Raw genomic sequence first — 23,056 nt, forward strand, 5'->3', positions numbered from 1 at the left:
AAGCAATTGAAAACGGGGATAGGGCGTTGCGTGATCATTGGCTTTCCAAAAACATTTCAACGAAAAAGTATATTCAAACTGGTTGTGAAATCTTATAAGTAGTTGCATTTTGATCGGTTATTGGGTATTTTTTTACAGTTTAACGGGTAGTTATTTCATTTAACATCAGAGTAAACCCAGCTGGTGGGATAATTATAATAGTTTATAAAAGATCGTGATATGTCAGTTTTGTGAAATCGATTTTTTATTGTGAACTTGATCTTATGATGTCAATTGTTGACGTGCAAGTGTTAACTTGTGATGCAAGTAGGAAAGTTGACGTGAATTTACAGGCAACTTTGAATCCACTTTACGCCACCTTGCAATCAAATCCCGATCTATAACCTGATCAGCCAATCAGAGCCCAGCATTTTCCGATCTATAACCTCATCAGCCAAACAGAGCGCAGTACTTTCCTACCCACTCCTAACCATGGACAGTTCGCAATTTTAATAAACAAGATACTTGTCTACGTCCTTATACTTCATAGAACCAGTTATCTACGTCTCTGATAGAACATTTTAATTATAACGACATATTTTGTGTACTGAAGCTGTTTTGAAATAATAAAAAAAATCCGTTTTAAAGTAATGTAATTAATAGAAAATATATATTATTGCTAAAAATGTGCCTTTTGCGATAATTATGAATAGTTTATCGTTATTTAATTAGATCTTATGCATAGTTGTGTAGGCTGAACTTTACCATATCATTAATATAAATTGAGTATGTGTACATTAAATGCAGATTACTGTTAAAATCATTGAAAGAAAAAAAATGACACTGTCAATTAATTTGTATATCACCGAGGACCCTTACCCAAATGGTTATTTTTGAACTTTATTAACTTTGTATTTACTTGTTATACAAATAATACACGAATAATTATATAATTTAACAGCGAAATTGTGCTTAAGTTCACAAAATATTCGTAGAGAGAAATTTCAACAAAGAAATTAACACACGTACGTGTGAACTAACGATACCAGTGTGAATTATAGATACCATCTGTGAACTTATGAACACTTTTAACTAGTTCTATCAGTGTGAACCCGTCTCACCATAGTGGAATTTTAATGTGAACTAGTGATGGTAGTGTGAACATGAAATGTCAATATGAACGATTGAGGTAACTATGAACAAGTAACCATGAGTATGAACTATTGACTTCTATTTCAATTTTTGATGGTAGTGTGAATAAACGATATTCATGTGAACTAATTAGGATATATTAATACAAGTGAACAGGAGATGTTATTGTGAACTATTGGTGTGAGTGTTAACGTGTGATATTTGTGTTAAATAATGATACACGTGTGAACAAGTTTTACAAATAGGAAATATTGAATAATAATTGTGAACTAGTTGTACACGAAGGAGATATTGAATAAAAACTGCGTTGATTTCAAGTTCTGTATTAATGTTTACTTATTAAATTATTTCATTTGCATGATTGAGTTGGTAATAATGTTGATCAGTTTTGATAAACTTGAATAAATATAGGCGACATCACATACGATTTGTCTTTTAAAATAATATTAATGTTAGATTGGGAAGTGTATTTAAACAACTGGACCCGTATTCACCAGCCTATTCTAAGAATTAAGACTAAGAATACAGAATATGAGCCGCGCTCTGCGAAAAGGGGATTTAATGAATGCGCGTAAAGTGTCATCCCAGAATACCCTGTGCAGGCTAATAAGGGACTACACCTAAACAACCTAATTATTGCTCAAAAGAGACTTTCTTTAAACGAAAACATCATTAAAGCGGAAAGTGTTTTCTCTGATTAGCCTGTGAGGACTGCACAGGCTAATCTGGGACGACACTTAACGCACATGCATTAAACCCCCTTTTCACAAAGCGAGGCGCATGTTTGTGTTGTAATGTTGCGAAAGTGCGTTAATACTTAGTCAATCTACGTATTTATCATCTCAAACCACATAATCCGTCGATTGAATGAATTAAGACATCAGCAATATGTATATCCTGTATGATCTCACAATCTGAAGTATTTTTCCTGTGACATGTCTATTTTTATTCTGATATAACGTACCTTCTTTTTGAGACGTCGGATAAACGCACGCACTCGCCATCCGCGGAACACACGCTGTATGACGACGGCCGCCCTATATCTGCGCATGCGTTCCATGCGACGGAAGTGGTATTGGCTGTGAAAGGAAGTGGTGCACAGGTGTACGTAAAATTCATTTCAGCTTGGTCATTTAAAGAATTAAACATAGTACTTTTCCTATTATTGTTGTATACTTTATAATACTGTGTACATTTTTCTTATTTGTGAAAAGCACACACGACTGTGGAACAAATTTAATAATGCATTCATGAGAGAGTCAAGCTCAGCGGAATAAACTGTACATTAACAGTATGCGGTTTTGTTCTTTGTTTCGGATCATTCATAGACGTATTGTTTGGCAGTTTTACAATTCAGATAAATGAATTTTTTAGTTTGCTAGAAATGTCGCCACATCACGATGCTTTAAATGTCAGACATTACGGATTATACGTGTCTGTCTGTCCACCCGTACACTCGTCTATGCATGCGTACATATATTTTTGGATTCAACGCGTATTTCAATTTTGTCAACCCAACGTTCAACCCAACCAACACGCCAGAACGAAAATCAGAAGTGCCAATGCGACGATTCGTTACCGCCAGAAAGACAACACGACAAGTTAATCCCTCGTTATTTCTTTCACCCATTTTGGTGTTATGGCGCCTAAGACTTGCGTCTTAGCGGGTTTGAAAGGGTTTCACTATCCGCCAGAACGACAATTATGAAATTTGTCGTGCTTTCGTGTTGAAGGGCGACAACACGCGGCGGGTATATTTTTCGTTTTGACATGTTGTTTGTCGTCCTTCAAACCGACGATAAGTCAGAAATAGACCGCCGTATGGGGGTATATTGCGAGCGTTCAACATATTACATTTAAAGTTACAAAGTTTCACAAACACATGCTTTTAAACATGCAGAATTGTGAACATAAATTTACGGGCATAGTCAGAGGGGGTAATCACGTGAAAGTCAAGATGGCGACGTCCATGCCAATGCAGGTATTTGTCGCCGCTTTATACTCTTTAATACTTTTGTTTAATGTTTAAATGACGCCGACTTTCAAGCCATATCAATAAGAAAGTTATTAGCGATTATTTCATATTAAATTTCACTTTATATCTCGACTTAACTGGCTGCCAATTGTCTTAGTGGAGTTGTAATTAGGTCATTCCGCTAACAAATTTCGCAGCGAGCAAAGTCGAGGTAAAGAGCGATTATTTATACAAAATAAACGCTAATCCTTTTTTTTGCTGATATGGCTGGAAAGTGAGCGGCATTAAACCAAATAATACAATAAATTAAGGTTATAAAACGGCGTAAGATACCTGTCTCAGTATAGACGTCGCCATCTTGACTATCACGTGATTACCCCCATCTGATATTGTATGATAAATCTCAATGACACAGACAATATGTGGACTCTACCTGCATACTAACAATAACAAAATTACGGTACTACGTACGATCATGTATACTCATGCATAAGAAAAAGACAACAAAACACATATAAAATCAGCATAAACTAAACTTTTAGAGATACAATTTAAAATAATCCACGGACGCATGTTATACAGAAACGTATCTACCGGTAAGTGTGGCATGCACGAAAATGTGAATTAAGGGAGCGATTTCATAGCTCTTGGCGGTGAAAATTATAGTTTGTAACACTTACGCTTTCCATGTTTTATTATCACGTCTTTTTGTCATTTGTAAGGTTTGGACTGAACGTGGCTTGTACAAAATTAACCTTATCAAGCATATCTTATATAATAAGAAATCGACAATCCAAAGAAATGTACTTTACAGATACACAGCAAAGGCAAACATACAAAGTTTTAATACAAAAATAAACACAAAAAAGTATTTATTTCCTTTGTAGAGATGTGTTATTGTTGTTGTTTTTGTTTTAAACAGTGGAGCAGTCCCTTTCAGCACAATGTATAGTACGACATTGGGGTTGTTTTGGTGCATTAAGAATCTCGATTAAAGCAGTTTCAATCGTATGTTTTATCAAGTAACAATGGCTATTCGTTCTTTAATTGATGTGCAAACCGGTTTCAACGAATGCGTGAAACTATAACACCCATTATACTTTTTTTTTAATAATTAACGACTTACTTATTTCTGGCATGTTACTTTAATCGATTTTTTTGGCAATAGCGAGACGTGTTTTTATTTTATCATAAATAATCATATTTGTTATGTTCCTGGCTAAATACGAGTTGGACTGCGTACAAACTCTTAATTGTAAATTGATATACCCAAAAGTATGTAGAGTATTGTATGTTGTATAGGGCTTATAAGGCAAATAAGAGTGAGTGGAAATTCAGATCAATTACACAAAATGTAAATAATTATAATACTAGTATTTGAACTCGAAGCATTGGCATTTACAACAATGAAAGATTTTAGGTGCATGCATAAAAGTTAACTTTTTTCAATATGAAACGCCGTGTGTGCATGCGTTTAGTGCATATAATGTGTTTTAACAACGGAAAACCCGTATGCGCATGCGTTAAATGTACAATTTTTGCGTTTGTGAGACTTACGCGTAGAAATCAGCGTTCGGGCGTGGATATTCATTTAATGTTGGTAGAATGGCCGACCTATGTATAATAAATATATAGTACTTAATTAATAGAGATCTCTAAGTATTGCATTAGGGAAACATTATGTTATTGTGTTAGGAAAGGTAACTCAAACAAGGAGAGGTCAATTTATTTTATTTTATTACTTTATTCATTATTCCTTAAACATTTTTTTTAATTATATTTACAATGTTAAACTATTAACAATAATGCTTTTATAACTAACAAAAACAAAAAAACCATCTTATTCTGCAAGTATCCTTCTTGATTTAAACGTTTTGTTCACAATTAAGTCCAGTCATCGAAAAAAGGAAAAAGTGATCAGTTATCTAAATCAGTTACTCAGTTGTTGACGAGGATTTCAAACTTCCGGTTTGGTACAAAGAAACCGCTTTTGTGCGAGTCGATCCTCTGTCTTCGAGGTACTTGTCCCTACTTCCGGTTGCCATCCACAGCATGTACTCGTCCTCCCAGAGCCACTTCCTCAGAGGGGTTTCCGGTTTAGGTTTCTCTTTTTTATTGATTTCTCTAAAATAGTGAAGAGAGCGAGAATTAGTGGCAGAAGCTATATCAGCACCGCGGCCACGCCGGCAACATCAGCCGGGTGGTTGCACGGCAAAGGTTCTTTGTTAAATTGAGTTCCCCATATAAGAACTTACAGATGAAGTTATATTTACGTTAACAACAATTATTGCTAAAAAATGAGTACCTTATCATATAAATGTCGCCATATTTCGAATTGGACACATACTTCCGCGCTTTAAATTTCAGATCTGATGTATCGACGTCAGTTGGCAGAGTTTTGTCGTAAAATATTCCTGAAACATGAAAATAAATGCTCAGCGTGTTATTTTTGACATAGTGCGTAGGTTGTATTATTTTTTGAATTTCGAAGTTAACGAGGGCCGTCCTTGCCTACGGCAGCTCATGGGAGGACATGCAGTGTCTCTCTGCACTCCAACCACAGTAACTCCCTAGACTCACGAAAGTAGAGATGAATTTTGAAATAAATCAGCAATTTCCAGGTATTTAGTTGTTATTGAAAGATACCGGTAATCTTAACGTAAGAACCCGGTGGAAGCCCAACCTGCCCGGTATGGTAACCAATAATCAAGCTCACATGCGCTTGGAGCGGGGATTAAACTGTGGTCGCCAAGGAGAGATGCGGGTTTACAAACCACTGCGCTTACAGGAAAACCGTGGGTATTGACATTTAAATACGTATCTAAGCGGTAAAGGGTTAAATACGTGTCTAAGTGGTAAAGGGTCCAATACCTAAAAATAAGTGGTAAAGGGTAAAAAAAAGTCTTCTTCTTAAATGAAATCGCTGTTGTATCTTTGTTTTGAGCGTATACATGTATGTGTGTTTAATTATAATTTTAAAAAATGCATGATTCTCTTTATGACAAAATGTTCACAACTTAATTTCTGACCATTATGGTACGGATATATACATCAGTTAAAACAGAATATTTGTTTAAGGCCATTACTTGTGACAATTAAATTAAGTTATTTGCAATTCATTATAAGTTTTTTTGTGACACAATCGCTGTTTTACGTTTATTTAAATGTTATTACAATAGGGTAGTATTATGATCATTTGCCATTGCCACTTTAACTGTTCGTTTTTGCTTCAAAATTCAAAACCACAATACAACGTTTCCAAAAGGAACGAGCAAAATACTTGTATGTCAGCAAAATTTGCGGAAGTTACTTTACGGTAATAAAAAACAGCGCACATATTAGGTTTATTCGTTATATCATTATTCTCCGGTAATTAATAAATATGCAAGATATACTGGCACTTTCGGTACTTACTGAGGGTTCCTTTTGTTTTTTTCTGCTTCGGTGGTTTCTCCTGCCACGGCTGCTGCCGGTCGAGCCGCTGAAGTCTGCGAGCGTCGAGCTGATTGAGACTGAGTCGCGTGCGCGTCAGGAGTGGCGGTGGACTCCGATCCTTCTGGACGCTTGTTTTTGTCTTGCTCGATACGCTGGGGGCTCTCTGCACAATAGCAGTGATGTGTAAAATATGAGGAATACCCTGATGTGTTATATGACGAGAAAATCTTATACTAAATACGCATCATCATCATTATATAATTTCCAACTATTTAACGCGTTTAACATACATGTGTAATCATATCATTGTGAGTCGCACATAATACATACTAATACTTTATTTTGCATAAAATAGACAATGAAATGACATAGGTCCTATGCGGGATTTCAAATTTTCCCACCATACACGATTGCTACAAACTTGATGTATATATTGTATCCTAGATTAAAATTATTTAAATATATATTTTGATAATTCACAAAAGGTATTGACCGCCTTCTAAACTTCTTGGAAGATTGAACAATCGGATTCAGATTGGTAACAAATAGTTACCTTCTTTTTAAAGAGTGGATTTCTGGCGGGAGATGGACTTCTGCCGCATCTAGGCGACATCACGTGACGGTTTACCACGTAACTCTTCTGGTAGAGAGCGTGCTTCCGGAGTATTGTCGTCTCGCTCATTGGTCGATCAGAGGCCATGATGCTGGAGATGAGCACGTGCAATTTATAACTTGAGCCTCGCTCTGGGAAAATGGGGTTTAATCCGTGTGCGTTAAGTGTCGTCCCATAATAACCTGTGTACTTCGCACATGCTTATCAGGGACGACACACAGTTTCCGCATAAACAGGATTTTCTCCGAGAAGAGGCTTTATTTAAATAAATACCATTATAGCGGAAAGTGTCGTCCCTGATCCGCACAGGCTAAACAAAGACGACTTTTTACACACATGCTCTAAGTCTAGCTTTCCCAGAACGAAGATCTAATTAACCGTAAAATAAACTTAAAATCCTGGTATATTTGTTTAAAATAAGTGTTAACAGGAAACAACATTGATATACATGTCTTTATGTATGTTAAATGGCTTTGGATCCCTTATAATATATTGGGATCTAAAGTCCTACCTGTCTATTTACCCCGGGACTCATACTAATTAAGAAGACCGCATGTCCTTTCTTCGGGGCACGCTTTTAGTTTAAAGTCCCGAATATGTTCGACACCGCCCCCCCCCCATTATTTATCTATCATGGGTTTAATTATAAGTAGTTTTAAAACATATTTTTGCGCAAATATCTTTGTTACTCAACTTGCTGTGTTAGCTTTTTTTGTATTCCCCGTTTTAAAAGCAGTAATTTGTTAACGTTTGAGCGTGTTCGGTCAAAATGTATAGCAGGCATTTTGGTATTAATTTCAGTTCAAATGTAGAAATAAACAAGCAAATTCGTTGAATTGATATCCCCCGCCAATATGCTTCTGGACACATGAAATTTGACAAAAATGCATTTTTTCAAGATACAAAGGGCCATAACTCCGTTATTAACGGATGGTGTACAATGCCATTTGGCGTGCATCATCCTCTTATCCATATATATATACTCATAACAAGTTTCAATGAAATCCGCCAAAGCACTTCCAAGATATGGCTCCGGACGGACGGACGGAAAGACGGACGGAAGGACGGAAAGACGGATGGACGGACGGACAACGCCAAAACAATATCCCTCCGCCTATGGCGGGTGATAACAAATAAAAACAATAAAACATGGCATAAATAAATATTAAGACTCTTATGAAAATTCTGTCTTTTAAGTTGATATAAGTGAAAATTACAGATTTTTTTTCAATAAAAAAATAATCAAGACTGACTAATTTCCTGTTACAACGTTTTTATAACTTATTCTTACTTCTGATGTGCAACTTCACGTAAGTATCCGCAATATTTCGAAATATTAAAAACACGGATTAATTATAAAATTCATTTAACCGTGTGACACCATGCCACTAATCCAAGGGTCTGTACGAAACTGTTATGCAGGTATTCTTCTGTCGACAACTGCCCTTGTCACCCACACAGATTGCCGCGACGGCATGCATAACTGATGAACAGACGTAGAGGCCCGCCAACCGCGTCTCTCGACTTACTCGTATGAAATGTACCCTCATAGGTCGATATCAATAAGTCTTCTGCGTGAATTGTGGTGCAGGTGTCCAATGATAAACATAAAATATATAAGCCGTGTTCTGGGAAAACGGGGCTTAATGCACGTGCGTAGTGTCAACCCGGATTAGCCTGTGCAGTCCGCACAGGCTTATCAGAAATACACATTCCTCTTTCATAGAATGTTTCGTTTAAATGAAGACTTTTCTTTAAGTTAACGAAAATGCAATTTAGGTGGAAAGTGTCGTCCATGATTTGCCTGTGCCGACTGCACAGTCTAACCTAAGAGACACTTGACGCACATGTATTAAGCCCCGTTTTCCCAGAGCGCAGCTCATATATACCGCTATAAGTTTAAATATCAATTACAATTGATGGTATTGATATAATTATTTATGATACAACAAGTGAACGTAATACTGTCATGACCAATAACTTTCATAGCCCGCTTTTGTCAAATGAAGAATTCTGTATTTGATATATTTACACTATTTCATGAACGTTTGTGCACCAAAGCCGGACTATTATGATAATCGAATTAATGTGGATATCACTTTGTAATTTAAAGGGATCTTTTCACGCTTTGGTAAATTGACAAAATTGAAAAAAGTTGTTTCAGATTCGCAAATTTTCGTTTTAGTTATGATATTTGTGAGGACACAGTAATACTGAACATTTACCATGGTCTAATATAGCCATTATATGCATCTTTTGACGATTTTAAAACTAACAAATTATAAAGCGTTGCAACGCGAAACGATTGAATAATTTGGAGAGTTCTGTTTTTGTCGTTAAATTTTGTGAAACTACGAAGATTGCTTATATAAGGTTTAAAATACGTTCAATATGTGTACACGGCGGAATAGCTCAGTAGGATAAAGCATTTTTACTTCAGGTCTCTGGCAGGACTCCAGGGGTCACTGGTTCGAAACCTGGTCCGGGCAATGTTCTTTTCCTTTTTTTAATTTTATTCTTGATTTTTTACTCGAGCTTTTACGATCCAATGTTTACATTTATCGATATAAAGCATTTAATGAATAAGTTAAAAAAATGCCAAAATCTGTGAAAAGGCCCCTTTAATAGCCTTATTCAATATTCCGATATTTAGAATGTATTTATTCCAAAGTGGTTTTTTTTAGATACCGCCCGAAAATGTACAAGTTTATTGAGCTACTAAATAGTTAAAACAAAAACGTACTAAAACAACTCTCCGTGTTTTGTTTCAAATTCCTTTAAATGCGATAAAATATCTTATATATGTAATACAAGTTAAGTGTTTTTTCCTTCACAAAGAAAACAAATGCACACTATTATATTTCTTATTGCAATTTTGACACTAAGTCATCATTGTGTTAGTGCAAAGGTTAACCGTGTGATATTCTCACGCAAATTATTTGATATTTTATACTGTTTATTTTATTTGATCTAAATTTGACATGATGCATTCTTTATATTGATTGCAAACGCATGTTATTGTAATTATAAAATATATTTTAGTATTAATGATAATGAGCTATAAATGTTTAAATTGAACGTATAATGTTCTGGGTTTTTTTTTCTGATAAAAGAATGATATTTAAATAAATATATGAATAAAAAACGATGATATCAATGTCAACAAAATCATCCTCATCGTCGTCGTCGTCGTCGTCGACATCGTCGTAATTATTATTAAATATCGTGGTCATCATCATCATCATCATTAATATAAGTATTATACTTGTAGCTGTGACGTCACTCCAAGACGGGCCTCCACAGTTGCCTTTACCTCGTTCCAGTCACTCATTCGTTACTAATTAGCAATTATTGTTATTATTTGTACGCGACTTAACGATTCAAAGAACATAGGCCCAATCAATTTAACTCGCTCAATAATTGATAGACTAATATTCAATTATATTGTTACGTGATCCAACGGAAAAAGCCAGATATGTGTTTTCTGTAAAGAAAACGGATTGTCAGTACGTCAGATGACATCAGATTACCAACGCAATTACAGCTACTTTCTATAGAATATTTCTTCATGACTTATTCAGTAATACGTGAAGGTTGTCGTTAACATATTTGTTAATAAAGTGTCCATGAAGTGCAGTTATATGGCAAAACTGCACCATGCGATGAAACTAACAACAACCGAAGTCTTTTAAAGCAAGGAGTAATCCACAGCTCTGACCCCTTATAGCACCCTTAAGGTAATTTGTGCATTCAAATGTGGTGATAATTCACATGGGCGCTTTGAAGATTGCTAAATACTATTAAAGGGAACATATCATCAATATAGTAATAAACGATACGACATAACTGTAAGACGAATTTGGACGGCATTAAGGAATAATAGTAAAATTATGCATATAAGCTTTTGCCAATGTGCTCCAAGAATTTGGGAATTCTATAGTGCATTACGATATACTTTTGCATATAAAAGAAGTCAAGCGTGATGCAGTAAACAAAAATACAACTAAATTAAAACAAAGTGTGTTCCATTGTTGAATATCTATATGGAACAGCATAATGTCTTGCTCAAGCGCTCATACTTAATATGTTATCTTTATTAATTTTACATAAACGACGGTGCAATATATTGTTTCCGAAATACGAAACGTAACCATTACTACATGGAAGAAACATGCCTCAAGTCATTGGAACCAATTAAATTCTCTTAAATAATATATACGGAAATCATAATGTAGAACGGATGCGGTGACAGGTCTATCTATCTTCCGGCTGTCCTACAGCGAGCATATCATTAATTATGCAGGAACGCTTTAAGCATGGAAATTAAATGTTTTGTCCTTCATCGGAACGTACGTACCCTCGGGAACACGATTCAGTCCTTAGAAATGCTAACTGGAAAAGAACAGCGCTTGACGGTCATACTTGAACTGGCAATGATTTATATGCTAGTTTAGTGTATAGCTGTTTAATTTATCTCGCTTTCATCGACAGCTTGGGCTTATTGAAACGCTCTAGTGTCAATTTCCTGGGTAGATCCAGTACTTAGGGTGAGATTTAAAGCTAACTCCGACAGTGAGGGTCGAACCCGTGACCCCGGTCGGTAGGCGGACACAATATTCCCTACGGGAAAGGGCAAACGTTTGCTTCTAGAGGTCACAGGTTCGATCCCTAGCGTAGTCACATTTTATGTCTATCTTTTGTTCTTGTTATTTTAATTAATTTAAAATTATTCTTAATATTACAGTTTTGTTAGAAAGTAATTTACAGATATTTTAAAAAATACGAAAATCTTTCAAGAAGCCCCTTTAAGGCCCTGTCCTAGAGTAATTGTGTTTGAAGAGTGATAAGTAGGCTATAGTCTCTTTAAAACTTGAAGTTTTGGTATCATACAATATAGACCGGAACTAACTATATGGACATGACTTGATAAGAAAAAAAACTTCAGTCAGGTTTGGCATTGTAGATGTACACGTTTGTGATTGAATTGATCGTATCACTGTTCGCAGATGATGCTAATTCTTGGAATAGTGGAAACGCATTCAGGATTTTTTAACTATTGTACGGTAGTCTAAAAAAGATGATGTTGATCTTCATCGAGCTCATTTGACCCTCACTATAACATCCATGATGTTCACTGTTATGCCCCTACGGAGTGGACATAATACTTGTCATGGAGGCATTAGGCTCTGAACTTGTTCGCCGTACGTCTCTAACTCCTTACGAACGTCATAAAGCTTGCGTTTTCAACTCCTCTTTAACGGCTGTTGGATCTCGCTCAGCCTCTATTTCAGCCATTTTTGCGTTCGGGCTTATCAAGTGCGATAGGATTATATGGGTACAGCCCATGTTCTTAATCAGTTTTTATCCCTTAGATACGTATTTTCATGCATTCCTTAGAAAGTTAAATGTAATTAAAGACCTTTCTTACTGAATTCAAGTTTTAAAGGCTTCATGTCCAACCCTGAGATACTGATGAGCAGCAGACAGCATTAAACCTGAACAGACTGTGAGTAATTCGCAGGCTGTTCTGGTTTTATGCTGTTTACACGTAGCCATTTTCACTTTGCTTCTGAGAGAGAAAGGGTTAATCAGCTGTTAGGTTCGTACATTCAATATCCAGCTCTAATGAACACTTTTAAATGATCTAAATCAGACAAACCCCGGTAGATCCGTGACATATTCATGGACTCTCTGTTCCTTACCATATCACCGAAAGCTCATGAATATTGAAGCCGTAATTATGAGTTTGTACTCCAGTTCAAAGCCTTATAGATAGTGAATTATATAGCCTCAACTTTTAACGATTTATTCTCCACGCGACAAAACGAGAAACAAAAATATATCATATGAATATCTATCAAAGATTAAACGATGGTTATTCAACGCGTGTGCGCTCAATTTCCTATGAAGATCCATAAAATTCCCAGTGGCGTTTTACAAACTAACTGTAAATATTTGAGTGCGAACGAGTGTATCATATACAATGTCAACAGGTTATTAAACACATTCTTCATCACTTACTTTTCTACAAGAAATCATCATGCTCATCGTCATCGTGATCTTCATAATCATCATCATCATAATCATCATAATCATCATCATCATCGTCGTCATTTCCAATCCAAGTGAGACCTCTCGTTTAACGGTAGGCACTGCGTTCAAAAGTAAAATAGTGTTAGATATTTCACCTTCCAGGTCGGGTTCGATTTCCAGTTTGTAACCTTTTCTTATTGTATGCTCATGCGTTATTTTTTACATAATTGAATTTTAAATACATGATTTTAAGTCAATTTGAGTATAGAACTAACGACTTAAAATCACAACAATATTTGACCGTCATCACTTGTAAATAAGGCAGTAGTGGTATGATACAGCTATGCTCGAAACCGCTCATACCTCTACGCTGTGGTTGTACAGCAATCATGTGTTGATATTCTTCATCGGATCATGATGAAAAAAGGCTATGAAATCTCCACAAGTGCATGCATTTCGGAACTCTGTTGAATGTGTTGATTGAATGTTGCTCTACGGTGCATATTGCATTGCACTCATTAATTATTAATGAAAGAAACCAATGAGCAATATTAGCGATAATTACTATTTGTCATTCTGAATTGTGTTTCAAATTATGCAAAAGCATTGAAATCGCGCCACTCAATATTCTAGAAGGCCTTCGAGATTAATATTCACGAGTGCTTACATTTCTGCTTGACAGATCCGAGGTAATTATCATTTACATGTAGTTATACGATCCACGTTCTGTGAAAACGGGGCTTAATGCATGTGCGTAGTGTCGTCCCAGATAAGGTATAATGTAGCCTTTAATGGTGACAACAAGGGCAACATTGCCCTAGATAGCTCACCATAGTAAAAGTTTTAAACATAAATTGAGAGAAAACATTATGTAATGATGCTACATCTGTATCTTTTCGGAAATTCGTTGATATCTCTCATTGCATGGTGCATAATATGGAAAAAAACATGGAAGAGAATTTCTATATGATGTGATTTTCTAAATATTTCACGTCTGAACCTTGTCATTTCAAAGAAGAAAATGCTGAAGTTATTATGCTGATTAAGTATACTTTATCAAAAAGAGTGTATACTTGTAACAAAATACGCAAATTTAAATGTCTGGGTTACAATATCAAGTTTGATGATTATTAGATTAAAAATATTTGAGTTAGATAACGAAGAACATTCATTTGAACAAATTAAGATTATTCAAGGGCCATTAATGAAAAGTGTTTCGAGCGATCTTCCTGGTTATTGTCCTTTGCAGAGATTTACTGTCCACAAATATTGTGTCCTAGTTTGATGATGATACGGGGAAAACCGAGTTGAATTACACTGAAAACAAGGTAAATTTGGCCACTTTTTATACTTCAAGGGCCATAGTTCAGATGCGTTTCATAATTATCAATCTGGGAATCGATTATATGAGATTATCACAAAGATTAATTTATCATATCATATGCGCTGTTTGCGCAAGAGATTGGGAAAGGTTAACCCATTTATGCCTAGTGGACTCTCCCATCCTTCTAAATTGGATCAATTTATTTCCAAAATTAGGGATGTCTAGTATATTTATTTCTATATTTAGACTATTTCTTACAGAAATTCTTTTAAGCAAACAGCGCAGACCCTGATGAGACGACGCGGCGTCTCATCTGGGTCTACGCTGTTTGCAAAGGCCTTTTTTCTAGACGCTAGGCATAAATGGATTAATATGATAATTTTTATAATTCAAGGGCCATATTTCAGAAGTGCTTACTGCAATCTTGCTGGTTATCAATCTTGGAAAGATATGTCAAGAAACATTATTACAGATAACCATGGATAACTAGTAAAAATACATTAGCACTCAGCCTACGCAAATAGATTCCTTACTGGCGTTGTTGACAGAAACTTTACGTTGTTAAAACTGCTGACACTATTATTTCCCCGATTTTAATTAGGCTTATTTTTATAAACAGTTAACTGTCAATGACAAATGTATGATTTATATGAACCCATTTGTATTGTATTTCTCAAATGCTCATGGGTTTACCTTGACGGCGTCATCGTATGTATATTCAGGTACGTTTACTTACCGCACTCTCCAAAATCTGAAGTTCAAAATGTTCTAGCATTATAGGCGAATAATGATCATGGGATCGCAACAGGTCACACAGCAAATTAACATGGACATCATAGAGAAGACGATTATTAAAATTACACGTGTCGTTTCGAGTGACAAACACACAGGACAATTCAAATTAATAATGCCGAAATCAATTGGGGTTAGTATATTATAAATACAACATGTTGGTTTATTTCACGAAAACTATGCATTCTTATATGATTATCGTAACACATGACCTGTTTTATTTCACTTCGCGATTTCGCTATGTATAAAATTTACTCCTAAAATTCAACTCGTAACTGTTTAATTCGAAACGCAGATAGAAGTCTGTTGCTGTCCGTAAGATGTTTAAATTACAGCATACATCTTTTATGTGTTGAACCGGTCATAATAAAAAATGAATATTACTTTTCTGAAGATCTTTTAGAAGGGTGTGTAAACTGTCAAGTAAATTTCATAAATGAACTGCATTCAAATGCTATTCGATTCTTAAAAATAATATTCTAAATACATCAAACCTTGAAACACAATTGGTTACAACATTAATTATACCAGGGTCATGTTGTGCTTTAAAGCGGGTATATACGATTTTTTATATGTGTTTAATTGTAATATATTGATAAAATATGTTACAATAACACAAAATAGGCAAGAAAAATTATACATTAAAGCCGAATTTCATTAAATGCAGCAAAGACAAATTAGCGCCCCGAGCCGATAATGACGTACATATTTTCCTACAATAACCGAAGCATTCGTCTTTGTATTAGGATCGGAGATAGTGTTCGTGTGTCGTATGAATAGATATCGTTGCAGGAATTCAAATAAACCGTTAAACTAAGTTTAGATGCACATCGTACATGTATGGTATACATGCTGGCGAATTCGGCTGTACAGCCGTTTTCAATTTCAGAATTAAATATCTGGCTTATTTCGCATTTTTCGACACATGTTCTTCTTAACTTTTATTTTAATTTATATTGAAATATATATATAATAAGTTTTTTACACAGTTTATATAAATTCATAAATATTTGACTAAATCGTATATACCCGCTTTAATGGCTTTGTGGAGTTCAATTGCAAGACTTTACAACCTTTAGGAAGCCGGAGCTAGTGTTATTTGTTCAACAATTGTGTTTGGCATAATTATTGGCATTAGCAACGGCAATTTATTTGTGTTTTAAACAGGTGGTAATCATAGAACGTAACGCACCAAGATTAGCTACCAGCGCGTACCTGTTAAAATGGCCGCGCGTGTATGGTAACCGATCCCGCTATGTCGATGTCGGATAAATAAATTACTTTATGAATTATTTTCAGGCGTTATCACATTTTTGTTGTTAAAATGATTGTTTGAAGTTGAGATTGATTGTTACAAATACAATGTTAAACAAGTGTTAAACAGTGTAAACAAGTGGTTATCATCGGCGAAAATTTGCCAGTTAAGTCTTTGTTTAGACTGTATTTTATAGGTCTTTGATTCCACAAATATGTTCCATATAGAAAGAGTTAAATTGCTTTAATGATAACAGGCGTGGGGGACCATGTCAGTCGAGGGCGGGACGTTATATAGTACCAAAATCCTAGTATTCAAAGGAGGGTCATTATTTCATATATTCTTTAACTATTCATACGATATGCATGCATACTCATTCATGCACTCTCAAACATTCATTTGTTTACTCATTCATTTATTGAAAAATACCGCCAATCCGAACAACCTCAAAACAAAGGAGTTCACTTTTATGTATATTCGCGTTCCTCACTGGTTAGTGGTTTTAACAGTAATTGTAATGATATTGGTATACCATCAAAACATCAGTCGAAGATATTCAAGGTAAATAGTAGTTGATAATTTCAAAGTCTTATTTGACAACGTATTGCTGCTGATGTTAGCTTAATTTAAGCATAATAATAAAACATGATTGAACGTCTGCATTTTGGAAACAGAACATTTAAGAGGCATAAACCAAATGGCTAATGCGGCAAATGAATAACAACGTAAAATAAATAAGTACATAAAGAACGTTTTAAGCAAAATAAACGTACAGTAAAAACTAGTAAGCCCGCTATTCGAATGTAAATTGATATGAAGGTTCAATGAAAGTATCATCATATACGTTTGTTGAATATTCGCGAAGATGATGTCTATTCGCTTTCTTTGTCCATTTTCCCGGATTTACCAAACACAGGCAGCATGTCAACAGGTGGCAATAAAGGAAGCGTGGATGTCCTGGGTAGCAATTTGTTCGCACGTCTCTTAAACGCGGGCAGAATGTCAACAGGTGGCAATAGAGGAAGCGTGGATGTCCTGGGTAGCAATTTGTTCGCACGTCTCTTAAACGCTGAACTAAGATCCCCAGTTCCAGATCAAACACGATATTCATGACAAAGATATAAAACTATATTTAATTCACATGTAAATAAATAAATACAGTTTTAAACATAAACTGAAACAATTAAGCTTTCAAAGCAAAATGAGTACAATTATACAAAGTGCATTATTAAATTCAAAGCAAATTTGCGTAAATGATTTTCAAGCGGACGCAACAACTGCACCACATATACCGTTTAATCGAACACTATAATAATACATTTTCTTATACAATAAAATGATCATATTTAATATTTGGCACATACAAAGACAACAGTTGTGTAAGACATACTGTTACAGCAGCAAGAACACAACTATTATAATTCAGCAGTTACATATATAAAATCGTATCGCGACAGTAGCATTACAGGTTGACAAATAAAGCAATATCTTAACTAAATAAATTTGCGGACATTTGATCAACAAGTCTTTTCCAAAAAACAAGCCTTTTCAATAACAAAAACATATGTGTCTTGTTTTGAGAAAACTGGGCTTAATGCTTGTGCGTAAAGTGCCGTCCCAGATTAGCCTGTGCAGTCCGCACAGGCTAATCAGGGACGACACTTTCCGCTTTTTATGTATTTTTAGTTTCAAGGAGGTCCCTCCTTACCGAAAATCAATATTAGGCGGAAAGTGTCGTCCCGGATTAGCCTGTGCGGACTGCACAGGCTAATCTGGGACGACACTTTACGCACATGAATTAAGCCCAGTTTTCTCAGAACAAGACACATATAATGAACTATTTAACCTTAAAATGAATATCGTCATGACGTACAAGCTACTATATAGCATGGACCTAGGGTGCATCGTTTTGTAATAGATCTATCGATAATTGTTTCCAAAAATACTTTCAATAAGTAGGTACGAAACACATCTTTATACTTAATGGAGAAGTATTCGCGTGTTGTTCTATTATATCGTCATACATATTAAACCTGCTTTCACATTAACTTAATGTTCATTGGGTTACAACTCGTACATGGACGCATGTCAAGCATAACACAAATATATATAGATATATTTTAAGACCCTGGATGACATTCAACATGGGGATCTGACTTTACGTGAGCCCACCTATTTAACAATTATGTTATCGTAAAATGTGATCAAAGTTTTAAATCAGCCAGTCATCATCATTTCGTCGCTTCAAAGGCATTATAGGATTAATACAACAATTTTCAAACGTTTATATGAACAGTTTTCTTAACGAAGATTACATTTTCATAGTATTCTTCCACACAATAAATAACAATCACCAACAGACGACAACCCCTTATCTATACATGTGTGTTACAGTTGCTAGTCAAATGGCTTTTGATAAGTGTATTTGTTTACATCATCATACTTGTCCATACATTACGATGATTATTTACTCGACCCCCTTCCATCATCATATTCATAATAACGTCCATACCAATCTCACTCTGACGTCTGCGTACCGCCTGCATAATAACATCCGTCTCTTTATCCATGCCGAGGGCCATTCTGTTCATGCATATCAGCCACAGCAACTCCATCTCTATCCAACAATTAATTACCAACAGACGATACCTCCTTACATCTATATATGTGAATTTCAAGTGCAAGTCAAAGTTCTACATCAACATACTAATCAATACATTCCGTATATCATTTACTCGAGCCCCTTCCATAAGCATCCTCATCCTAACCTCCCTCACAACCTCCTTCTGACGACTTTCTACTGCCTGCATAATAACATCCGTCTCATGATCCATACCGAGGGTGACTCTGTTCATGCGTATCAGCATCAGCATCTCAGTCTCTATCCTCCTCCCGCTGTACCATCGTAGTGGCTCAGGATGAGCAATTATAGCTTGTCGTATCTTCGGTAGTCTCAATATCATCCGGGGACCTTCGGTCATCATTTCATCAATAGTAGCTATCCAGGAACGTTTCTGCTCATGATCCAGAGCGCAGGCTGCCATCAGATTTCGCCCTGGGATCATGTAATAAGGCAGCTCTTTCGTATCTATAGCAACTCTTAGCGCATATAATCCTTCATGAAGCCAGTGAAACAGACTTCTTTCATGAAACAATGAGTGCGGGTTATTTTCTGCTATCCATAATACAATGTTTTTAACCGTGAACGATGTCACCTCCTTCTTTTGCGGTTGTAATACATCTTTCTTCACCATTTTTAATAGCACATATAATTTAACCTGAGTGTCGTTAAGATTATTTATCAGTACGTTTTCACCGGTGTTAAAACACATTCTCCATTCAACATGTTCGTAATCGCTGCCTTTAACCCCAACAGGAGAAACAAATGCTCCAAGTGATACAACCTCCCTAACGACGTCAGCTGATGGCCAGTAGCGATGTCTTGCCGCCCATCTTGTTAGGATGCTGGGGCAGTAAAAATGTAGCGCATACACGGTATCGCGTTTAAGAACACCATTTGTTGTGGACGTTGACGGTCCAGCACGCTCATGTTGTACTATGCCTTCCATCAGTTGACCGTTCAAAAACTGATTAACATATAAGCCGCTGCTTAATAGTCCGCGACCAAATCCATCATCACACAAGGCGTTGTACACTAAATTCAAAACACGTGTACCGTTTCTCTCTAGTAGCAGTCTACAGTGTCCGGAGTAACTAATACGACTGCAGGATCTAAATATGGTTGTCTCCACAGGAAAGCTACTTGAATCAACACCATCTTCTAAACAGATGACACTTTCTGTAACAATCAATACGTCTCTATCGCTCTCCCAATAGCTGGTCAGACCCTCAGCCTTGCTACCCGTGGTGATCCACGTTAAACTACCGCGCGTCTCTGCAGTCATATGCCTGTCCGAGGCCCTGTATGCTTCTATCCGAGCCTGTCGGATGTGAGGCCCATAACCCAGAACATTCATTACAGTAGAAGTCTCAGCAGAGGCTTGTTCATTTTCAAACTGAAATAAGTTTAAATTATTTCTATACAAAGCCTTGCCAACCCAATCTTTTAATGGTGCAGAGTAGAAATAATAATACAATATTACGACTGTTCATTCCTTTAGCGGGAATGAATTGGCAGTTTGATGACATATTACTCAAGACGTCATAAAATCTCGGGCTCATCATTTGTAAAATGCGATTTGTTTGTTTATCTAGCTTTTTCCCTTAAAAATATATACATATTCGTATCGAAGTGTTTGTGTTGTTGCATGTGATTCGATATAACCGAACATGATCACATACCTGTTCAAGAGTAATATAACGTATGTCCAAACTGACTGATATAAACTCCTAATGATTCATATCAGCGTAAGTGTATGTTAAAAACGAAATGAAATCGTATGTTTCCGTCTTCGTGGTTATATATGTCCAACAAAAGAATTTGAATAAAATTAACATTATGTGATGCGATAAAAAGTAGTCAGCAATAACATAATCATAAGTTTAAAATATGATCAACATAAGTGCAATATATTTAACCATAGACTGCGTTTATATATCAATACAATTAATCATCGTTTTAATGGAAACAAACTGGACCGTCTTACCCATGCGTGACTGCTGGACACACTTACTTGTTTAGGGACCTCTCCTGGTTCATCACGTCTGATGCCTTGGTCAGCCATTGACACAGTTCTGCAGTTAGATACAAGAAACAATATTACAGATGAGTTTATATCATTATGGAATGTTAATATGTCAATGGTATACTTACACTTATATAAGCAACACAAACATAGTTTCCTTATAGTAAATCAGGAGTTATTAATTGTACAAAAACGTTCATAAAAAATCATATTAAAATATAAGCATATCTGCATGCATATGATTGCAAAAAGTGTGCAATACAGGAAATTTGCAGCTCTAACGGCTGGTAATATTTTATTGCAAAGTGCGAGTGTGTATTAAAACGCTCGTTTCAAAACTGCGTTTGATCTTTAAAAATGTATATGTATAGCTACAAAAATAAACATGTACTTTTTGTAATATTTCCTGTTAAACTTAGGGAGAAACTAACGCGTTAAAAAAAAACTGTAGGTTTCATTAACTGCATATGTCTTTAATGCACATGTTTATCATTTCATGTTAAAGGTTTCGAATTTTATTAATTGTATGTAATGTTGACGAATGCAATTATTTAATCATCGTCATATGCTAAATACTACGGATTCCGGATAGTGCAATCTATAATCTCGCCCTTCTTTCATCAAGGGCGACACACGACACTCAAAGCGATACACGATATTTTGCGCGACAGTCGCGGCGACGAACTATATATTTAACATGATATATCGCCTTTTGGGCAACCTACACATTGTCACGCAATAAATCGTGTATCGTGTGTCGCCCTTGAGGAAAGAAGGGCGAGATTATAGATCGCACTATCGGGATTCCGTAAAATAAACTGAAAGGAAATAATATACCACCTCCTCGGCCTGGCGATTAGAGTTAGTTTTTGAGCCGTTTCGGCATGACTTTAACTGATCAGGCCGGTAGTTTACCTAGCAGCCTTTTGCAATGCCTTCTTGCAGACGTTCATGAATATAGGATACTGAAAGTTAAAAATCATCTTCATAGACGATAAATAAAAACACAATAAAACTGTACCAGCAGGAGAGAAACTTAACAGAAAGACAGACTCTTTTATCAATTGCCAAAAAATAAATTAACCCAACAATGTGCAAACTGATTATTTGAAATTCGTTTTAACCGGGGATGAATGTCACAATTAACACATGATCTTACCCCAAAGTTATAATGTCTTTAAAATCAATAAGAAAAAAAAGTTGAATATATGACAATATGCTGTGTTAAAATTTTCTTATTGTGTGATGACGTATTGCTGGTAACCTTTTCCAGAAAAGTTTGCGGAAAAGCACACATGTTTCTTGTCACTACCAATTCGCAAAAAGGTTCATGCATTGATACGGGATGGTGTCATTAAATTGAACTGTATCCGTGAAAGTGATAACACCCCTGAAAAAACATAGACGCGTGCGTGCACAGCTGACTGAAAGAAGATCCTTCTCGTGAAAATCAGGAACTGTGCGAAAGCGCGAAAAGAATATTTAGATATTAAAACACTGGTACAGTCACCTTGTTTGTGTAAGTACACCCGAACGGCTGACATTTATTGCTTAGCTTTATATGATAATTACTCTAAACCTCAGAAGGAACCCATTAGCAGCAATCGTAACGGGTTGATAACACCTATTTTCCCCTTTAAGTTAGTGTATCGGTTAGACAGAAAGGAAAGGGGCGTGACGAACGCAAGGACTCGGATAATAATGGTATTAGATTGGTAAAATTATTATAGTAGACCTGGTTTTAAAATAGGTCAAGCAATATCAAGTTGATATGAAATACAGATTGCTAAATACAACAATATAAGCCTATTGTATAAACAATGATAACTCGTATGAAGCGGATAACCTTGAC

General features: G+C 35.8%; 3 protein-coding genes across 19 annotated transcripts in view; all 3 read right to left on the reverse strand.

Moving 5' to 3' along the window:
* Positions 1-23,056, reverse strand: part of LOC127838126 (uncharacterized) — a 138,237-nt gene that overhangs the window by 107,451 nt on the left and 7,730 nt on the right. The gene's annotated exons all lie outside the window — the stretch shown is intronic.
* Positions 1-23,056, reverse strand: part of LOC127838130 (collagen alpha-1(XII) chain-like) — a 148,942-nt gene that overhangs the window by 8,604 nt on the left and 117,282 nt on the right. The window lies entirely within an intron of this gene.
* Positions 17,678-23,056, reverse strand: part of LOC127839464 (uncharacterized) — a 95,730-nt gene continuing 90,351 nt past the window's right edge. For 7 of the 17 annotated variants that reach the window (XM_052367859.1, XM_052367858.1, XM_052367857.1 and 4 more), the window contains 2 exons: positions 21,193-21,253; positions 17,678-20,574 (listed from right to left, as the gene is read on the reverse strand). In XM_052367859.1, the coding sequence (XP_052223819.1) occupies positions 19,252-20,574; positions 21,193-21,243 (1,374 nt within the window). In that variant the 5' untranslated portion in view covers positions 21,244-21,253 and the 3' untranslated portion in view covers positions 17,678-19,251. The remainder of the gene's footprint in view (positions 20,575-21,192; positions 21,254-23,056) is intronic. The other 10 variants (XM_052367847.1, XM_052367846.1, XM_052367856.1 and 7 more) reach the window with 4 other exon arrangements.

The sequence above is a fragment of the Dreissena polymorpha genome, chromosome 7 (genome assembly GCF_020536995.1).
Source record: "Dreissena polymorpha isolate Duluth1 chromosome 7, UMN_Dpol_1.0, whole genome shotgun sequence".
NCBI lineage: Eukaryota > Metazoa > Mollusca > Bivalvia > Myida > Dreissenidae > Dreissena > Dreissena polymorpha.